General features: G+C 42.7%; 1 protein-coding gene across 1 annotated transcript in view; it reads right to left on the minus strand.

The window, feature by feature from the left end:
- The window catches only part of LOC125310324 (intestinal mucin-like protein), a 36516-nt gene that overhangs the window by 11769 nt on the left and 16002 nt on the right, over positions 1-8745 (minus strand). Inside the window, exons 6-11 of the mRNA XM_048267624.1 lie at positions 7408-7796; positions 6456-6697; positions 5333-5519; positions 4736-4958; positions 4363-4396; positions 1479-1701 (exon numbers count right to left, since the gene is read on the minus strand). Coding sequence (XP_048123581.1) covers positions 1479-1701; positions 4363-4396; positions 4736-4958; positions 5333-5519; positions 6456-6697; positions 7408-7796 — 1298 coding nt within the window. The remainder of the gene's footprint in view (positions 1-1478; positions 1702-4362; positions 4397-4735; positions 4959-5332; positions 5520-6455; positions 6698-7407; positions 7797-8745) is intronic.

An 8745-nucleotide genomic window follows, 5' to 3' on the forward strand; every position in this document is an offset into this window, starting at 1 on the left:
AAAGAAATGCTTAGACCAAAGCCAACACCTGCACGTCTTGTAGCATACCTTAAACACTGTGGAACCACAGCTTCAACAGATTTTCTACTTTGCACTTTGTTTGCAATTTTCTTTATTTTCTTATTTTGCACATTTATTTTTTAAACAATGCGCTCAGGGGTGTGGCAATTAACAACCTAGGGAGTGGCCTGGCGCATTGTCAAAAAAATCGCTATTGTACACCACCTAAAACGCATTACGCCACTGACCAAGAGAAACCTGGTCAGAAGTCTATGGCTTATTTTAAAAGCGCATTGTCAACAGCCATATTGGCGGGTGCACAACGCACCATCCTTTTATCCTCCATGAACGCGCACCAGCAATTAGAAATTACACGATTAGGCTACAATGAGATATATAAAGATAAGATAAATAAAGATATTATGAAATACATCTCACAATGCATTTGCAAATTGGTAATGACGGCTAAAAGTGATTAGGCAAGAGCACAGATGAAGACGCACCATCACGAGATATAAGCAACTCCTCTGCAGGATAAACGTTGTTTTATTCAGTCATTCGAAAAATATTAGGGTAAGTGTTGCTTTTTCCAGTTTCCACCCATTGTCAGTCAATAGTGAAAGTAACTTACTGCGTATAACTGTCTTGTCGTTGACTGACACCATGGTGAAGTTAGTTTCACTTTGCCAATGAGTTCAAATAATAGACGAGTGCAAACGCGTAAAGGCTATGCTATAAGTTTTAGTAAAGCAAAAAAAGCTTTAGTGGAATGACTATTCCATACGGTCTCGCAAGCAGACTCCTTCAAATGCGCCATTGACTGTTAAAATACCGATGCATTCTTTGACATCATGCTTTGCGCATTAAAGGGAATGACAGATGTCATTCTCATTGATTTAAATGATGTTACGCCCCAAACACACCCATGACTGATTAAGAAACCTAGGAACACCTTGTTGCGCCATGCGCTCGACGTTTGATAACGAAAACCCTCCCAATGTAGACTGGACAACCTACTAAATTTGAATAAGCTTTTGACTAGTGAGTGACGATGAGCTTTAGACCCTCATGATAGAGCCCAATGAATATTTTGTTTTTATATATAGAGTATAAACAGCATAATGAGTAAACACAATTATAGTCCATTTAATTTACAGTAATAGAAAATATATTTTCTATATTAACTTCCTTGCAGGCCTATGTTTAATGGCAATATAACATTTTAGTGTGAAATGTACGTATATGCAATTTCTTTACTTCAGATCTATCATGCAAGTATAGTACACTTGCTTTTTGACAACATAATCTCTGCCTATTTCCCAGAACAAATGGCAAAATTAACAAATGGCTTACTGTAAGTGTGTGTGTGTGTGTGTGTGTGTGTGTGTGAGTGTTTGTGTGCGTGTGCGTGTGTGTGTGTGAGAGAGAGAAAGTGTGTCTGTGTGTGTGCGTGTGTGTGTGTGTGCGTGACCACTTACTGCAGATGCCGTTGGTCAGGTGGTGCCATGCCACACAGACGCCCACTTTCAAACACTCCTCTGCAGCCTGCGCCACCATGGAACAGGCCAGCTCCGGAACATCCATTACACACAAATCAAACCTGCAGTTCTTCTTCAGGGACTCAAGGTCCACTCCCTGCTCTCTGCACGTGTCGAACACACTGAGGGGAGAGACAGGCATGATGTTGACAGTTAAACACATCTTTACAGACAGACAGACACAGACACACAAACGTACAGATACATACAGACACATACAGCAGGGTTTCCCGCAGCACTTTGCAGCTAAGGTGGCCGCCTGAGCAACACAGACCTGCCGCCTTAACTAGCCTACGTCGTCAAAAAAAATGTATATGAGCGATACTCTGTAGGCCTACTGTTTTCTCCCTTTCATTCCAAACAGTCTCAGTCTCCCTTCTCTGCAGAATGCATTAAAAAAACAAAAAAAAACAAAACGTGCCATGAATTGGAAGTTTTAACAATCTTTAAATGCTGTGAATCCTCAAATTATGGCTGGGTTCTTTTATTTACTTAGGCTGCGCAAAGCACAGACCTTTATTTGGGACAGGTTTGTAATCGAGGCAGGCCTTTATTTCTTACATGCATTTTATTGTGAGACATGCGTTTCGTTTGGAGCAGCAAACCGGTAGGCCAGGGTTGGACTGGGAGCAAAATTCGGCCCTGGCAATTTTCTCCTGGACCCCCAAAAAAAAAAAAAAAAAATAAAAATCCCCCCATAAATAACAAACACACAGTAATTATACTGTAGCAACACTTCATAAACTGAACCCAAACATTAAGATTTGGACCTATAGCCTAATCACAATAACACGGGGGTCCGGGGGTGTCTCTCCGGGATTTAAAAAAAAAATCTGGTTGCTAATTACACCGTTTTAGTAAGTATATATACTCTTTTGATCCCGTGAGGGAAATTTGGTCTCTGCATTTATCCCAATCCGTGAATTAGTGAAACACACACAGCACACAGTGTACACACAGTGAGGTGAAGCACACACTAATCCCGGCGCAGTGAGCTGCCTGCATCAACAGCGGCGCTCGGGGAGCAGTGAGGGGTTAGGTGCCTTGCTCAAGGGCACTTCAGCCGTGCCTACTGGTCGGGGTTCGAACAGGCAACCTTCCGGTTACAAGTCTGAAGTGCTAACCAGTAGGCCACAGCTGCCCGAATTTTTTATGTTGACAGAACCGCACTACAGTAGCCTACATGGTGCAGTAAATGAGCTCTAGGTAGCGCGTGCAACTAACGTCTATAAACAATATACTTATGGAATAAAACTAGACCTCTGATTGCTGTTTACGGTTAAACTGCAATAATGTGAACACCAGCCAGCGGAGGGCACTTATACAGCCTAGGCTACCATGCACTCGAACTAGTGGCTGCTTGGACAAATCCATTTGAGGGGTGGGGCAGGGGGGCGCGATCGTAACACACAGGCATTGCGAGGCCAAAATGATTGACCTGTCACCCCCCAAGCCAAATGGATGCAACTGCATTTATAGGCTAGGCCTAGGCCTAAATGACGGGCCGCAAATAGGCTAAATAACTTAAAAAAAAAAAAAAAATCCCGGAGGTCACAGGCCCACGTTGGACCGGCCCACCGGGCATTTGCCCGGTTGTACAGATTACCAGTCCGAGCATGCGGTAGGCTATCAGGAGCATACAATTTTCGTGTTGGTTTGGGATTTAATTTACTTTTATGACTGTTTGATTATATTGCAAAATGTTGGGACTGATAGGCAACTCTGGGGGGTATTTGATTAAACTAGTTTCATGTAGTTGAAAGACAGTCGGGATTTACATCCGATGTTTATTGCGAGACAGGCAGTAGCTTTCATTCATTCATTCATTTTTTTAATTATGCATGATTTACTTTTTTTATTAAATTTGTAGGCTGGAATGCCTCGCAGCAACAATTGTGTTTAAATGTATTAGGGTAGGCTACTGCTTCAGCCTCTGGCAAGCTCAGAAGGGGTCGGCAAGGGACTGGTAGCTTGAGAGCGACGTGTTGGAGACCCATAGGACAACGACTTTTCATTGGCAACTATATTAAACCAACCAACAATATAAAATATTAAGAAGAGCTCTTTAATTTCATTGAGTTAAATCAAAACAATGTGTCTTCTAGTGCTCGTGGACTGATAGCCCTACTAGACAATTATTCCCCTGGCTTGTATTTGGAGCCAGCCTTTATTTCCGAATCGACCACGCTATTATCCAAGGCCCGGCTATAGGCTAAATAGAATCCAGGCCATAATTTGAGGATTTACGGGTAGGATATGCCTCCGAATTGTGTGATGCGTCTGAACAGCGGCATCTGGTGGTTGAATGTCATCGTACTATCTATCATCGTTCGGCAAACATTCTAATTCAAAATTGTAAATATTACACAAAAGTATAAAATAATCTAAACTTCATTCACTCTCCAGAAGGACGTACTTGGTATCAAATGATAGCTCTGTGTCTCCTCTTTCATCTGACATGCGTGGCATATCTATCCGATCACGGGTCCGCGAGTAATTCAAACGAGAGTAATGGGTGTGCAGCGTTGGTTTGTATACATGACGTTATTATTTTGCAGTCACTTCGTCTGTTTTCATAAGCCAGAAGGATCGATATACATGGTACCAATGGATAGCCATGTGTCTCCTCTATCATCTGATATGCTTGCCATATCTATGCTATCACGGGTTCGCGAGTAATTCAAATGAGAGAAATGGGTGCGCAGGTGAACACAGAGAAGTATAGACTGTATATATGATGCAATTTGATTTCATTTCATGATTTTTTTTTTATTTTCATACTTGATCGTACAGACAAGTGTGTAGTCTCTTTGGAAAGCCCCACTTCTGCTCTGTCATGCAATTCAGGATTCATCTCGCTGCGATGAACAGTTCCGGAGCAATGTAACAGAGAAGAAAGGGTGTGTTTTTTGACGCACTGTCAATCAGGTTCTAACACCACAGTTTGACTACCTCAAAGACAAGACACACAATGTCTCAGGCAGGTTTCGAGCCCGGGTCAAATTCCCTTTGGGAAAAAAAAGCTTTCATAAATTCTGTCTGTGTGAGGGGTTCAGCTGCCTTGATTGGACCCCTAAATACACAATTGCACAAATACACCTCTGACTCCTCTAGGCTAAAGAGGATAGGCACTATCCAACATATCCAACTTGTTATAGTAGAAATGTATAAACACACACACGTTGACTGCGTCATACCTATCACCAATAATCTCGCAGACAAGAGAGCCTTTGAAGATTGGTGAGCAAAGAGTCGGTGATGATGTTGGAGTGGGGACACATGACTTATTTCGTGGTGCTTCGTCGCAGAATCCATTCTTGACGGGGTCGGGGTGGATCCAGTCGAATGCAGTCTGTGGACAGCAGTTGTTATCCTCTCTCACACCACCAGGCCGCACACAAGAGCTGCCTCCACACTCACCTACATTAGACACATTATAAATGGACATGAACTTATATGCAAACACACACACTCATAGATGAGCTTTAGAGACACACATACACACACAAACACATACATACATTTTAAACCTACCTTTATTTACAATAATTACAACATGTATCTCTGCACCTCCTCTATCTGTATATATACTCATTTGTATTTTATCTGGATCTTGAGTTTGTAATAAACATTAGATAGATTGGTTACAGATGTATCCCATTGTTATAAACTGTGTGAATGCTGCCCCCTCCTTAAACATCTGCCCCAGTCTCACTGTATCTGTCCTGGCCCCCAAACATCTGCCCCAACCCCCATGTATCTGCCCCAATCAGCTGGACCCTCTGGACACTCACCACACTGTCCCTCCACATTGTTGTGGAAGTGCTCCATCGCCAGGGCGATGGTCACCCTGGCAGAGGGCGCCATGGAAACGTGGGAGCGGATCTTTTCCATGTAGACAGAGACCTTGTTCCCACTGGTCTCAAAGCGGAGTCCGTCTTCCCAATGGGGGGGGCTCACAAGCTTCTTGTTCAGGATGACCTGGGGTGGGGGCATTGAGGCTGTATCAACCCTTCAGCAGGGGAGCTTTAAACATTCTAACAAAAGATTCTGTTCCACAACAATTTAGATAAGATGATACATACATACCCCTTCTCCTCTCTGCGTGTGCAGATCAGTCTGATGCACCCACCGTTAGCCTAGCTTCGGCTAACACATTTCAATGTAAAATGAGACACAGCGATTTTCTAAGCATATACATGCTTGGTACTACATTCTCATTAAGGTGAAGCACTGCTACTTGGGATTAGCCTGGGAAAAACCCAGACGTACATCCAAATTTCGGACTAACTCGGCAAATTTCGGACTAACTTGGGATAGTAAAACCGGAGCTTTTCAGGTGCTGTGAGCCAATCATTCAGCCCAAGCAGCAGTGCTTTACCTGAATGAGAACACGTGTTCCAAGTATGTATTTGGTTAGAAAATCACTGTGTCTCATGTTATATTGGTATTTGTAGCCTATATGTTGTAGCTATACAAGTCACAACATGTAAATGGCAAAATGTTGGAGTTCTTTTGTTACTTTTGGGCGTTTAAGGCTAGTTGTTGAGCTGCTACCACAATGAGTTATGCTAAGCTAAGTTAACAGTGGGTGCATCAGAGTTTAGGCTAGTTGTTGAGCTGCTACCTCATTGAGCTATGCTAAGCTAAATTAACGGTGGGTGCATCAGAGTTTAGGCTAGTTGTTGAGCTGCTACCTCAATGAGCTATGCTAAGCTAAGTTAACGGTGGGTGCATCAGAGTTATTGCATGTACAGACATGAGAAGGGTACGTATCATCTTATCTAACTCTGGGGGAGATGGTGAATAAGCTAATTTCCCAAAAAGCTGGCATGTCTCTCTGCATTTCTCTCCGCAATCTCTGCGTTATGCAAGTAAGAGAATCTAAGCATGACTATAAGACCTATGAGCACATACATGTGGTTTGCTTAAAATTGTCTTCTGGGCGAGGGAGATGGTGTGGTTTCGGAATTTGATAACGATCCCTTTAGCACAGGTCACAGTCGATGGTCTGTTGCAAAGGAAGTTGTCCACCACAATGCTGAGCTGTTGCCGTGGCAACAGCTCCTGTACCAATGTGTAGGTACAGTCACCCTGGAAGTCGTAGTAGGTGTTCTGGAAGGTCGTATAGTGGGGGTCTCCAGAGACAGTGCACACACCTGTGGGGGATAGACAGCAGACATGTAAAGTACTCCGCATATAGACACCAACATGAGTGCGCTGTTGATTGAGCGCCGATAACAAAATAGAACTAAATCGGAACTGACGCGGTGGCGGCAGCAAAGTGCAGTGTTGTGTGCAGGGTTGCATGATTTTAAAGATGCCCCTGTAGCACTGTAGCTGCCTGGCTACTCCAGCTAAGTAGCACCAATATTCTTTCATACCGACAGTACTTGGTGACCTCAAGAAACAGGGATCTGTGTGAAAAATGGTCAGAGTTATCCTTTAAGCAGTTATGTAAAGATCCTGTACATTCAGTTATGTAAAGATCCAGCACATTCAGCAGTTATGGAAAGATCCTGTACATTCAGCAGTTATGGAAATATCCTGTACATTCAGCAGTTAAAGGCTACTGATGTTAGACTGAATGTGCACAGTCCAGTGCACATTGAGATTTAGGTCAAAGGACTTGAGATCACAATTTACAACGAAAATGCTGTAATGACATCACTGTTAGTAAACCTTTCCATTGCTCCATTGGCACAATAAGAGTGTAAACAGAGCAAGACAGGGTAACAGGCAACGGGTAACGAACGCAAGCAGCAGAAATCAATAACATTCGGTCCATTTGTACAGATCAAACTTACTGTACAGTACTATGTGGACAGGGACACATACATGCAGTCAAATGAAGCTGGTTGACACTCACAGTCACACTTGTAAGTGTCGCAGCATCCCTCCCGAATCCTGGACATCCGACCACGAGGGCAGTTTAGAACTGGACTGTATGGACATGTAACCGGTGTCGAGATGATTCTCCCGTTATCACACGTTTTATCAAAACAGTCCTCCGTCCAGGTCGTCCCACATGGCAAGATCAGTCCTCTCTGCGGGTCCCTGCACTTACACGTGGTGGTTGGAGGTGTTGTGGTGTAGGTGGTTGGAGGTGCAGTGGTGGTTGGAGGTGTAGTGGTGTAGGTGGTTGATGGTGTTGTGGGGTAGGTGGTTATAGTGGGGGTTGTTGGACCTGAAATCAAATGGACATTGTCAGTGATGTACTGAATCAAGATCCCCTCTGTCCCATTACTCGACAGTGTTCTGTATGTGGCAAGAGAATCATCAAGTGTAACAGCAGTTAATACAAAACACAGGTTGGATGTTCCATCTACGTGGAGCTTGAATACAAAAGGATACCAGCTCTACTTTAGATTTAGTATTATACAACCCCAAATCAGAAAAAGTTGGGACATTATGTAAAATGCAAATAAAAACAGATTGTGATAATATACAAATATCATAAACACATATTTAGCTGCAAATAGTACATAGACAACATATATCAAATTTAAAAAATGAACATTTTTACTATTTCGTGGAAAATATATGTTGGAAAATAATATGGAAAATAAATGTCATGCCTGCAACATGTTTTTAAAAAAAGTTGGGACGGAGCCCTAATTTTTTTTTTAATCAAGTTATTGAGCTGATTTGTATTAGCAGTAGCAGTATATGTAAGGGATAACGGCCACCGAGGTGTCCTGTTATACGGAATTAATGGACGAGAGCGAGGGGTAAAGAACTCCCCGACGCGCAGCGGAGGAAGCAAAGGAAAAACGCGGTTCCGTTTAAAAAGAAGCTCGATAGTTCAGCTTGTTGTACAACTTTCGTTGGACCTACAGTATAACAGCGATAGCATGGTCCATTGTTACAAAGACTGCCTCCAGGCTCAACCATCATCCTACTATGGTTGTTATAGTTACCATTCATAAGCATTGATATGGAAAACTTTTTTTTTTACCAGATCCACTTCCTAGGTGTCCCGTTATTCAGAATTAAAAGCCACCCCGCCAGCCAATCAGAAAAGAGTATTTCTTCTCTCCGGGTGATAATAATATTTAATTAGCACTAACTGCATCAGAGTTGCTCCCAGGTAATTATTTTTAAATTTTCAATTATTTTGTTTTGGTGTGTCTGTGTAGATACACATATGGATGTATGTATGCATGTGTATATGTGTGTGTCTACTCAATGGTCTATATATTCACAC

Source organism: Alosa alosa, chromosome 17, assembly GCF_017589495.1.
Source record: "Alosa alosa isolate M-15738 ecotype Scorff River chromosome 17, AALO_Geno_1.1, whole genome shotgun sequence".
Classification (NCBI taxonomy): Eukaryota; Metazoa; Chordata; class Actinopteri; order Clupeiformes; family Clupeidae; genus Alosa; species Alosa alosa.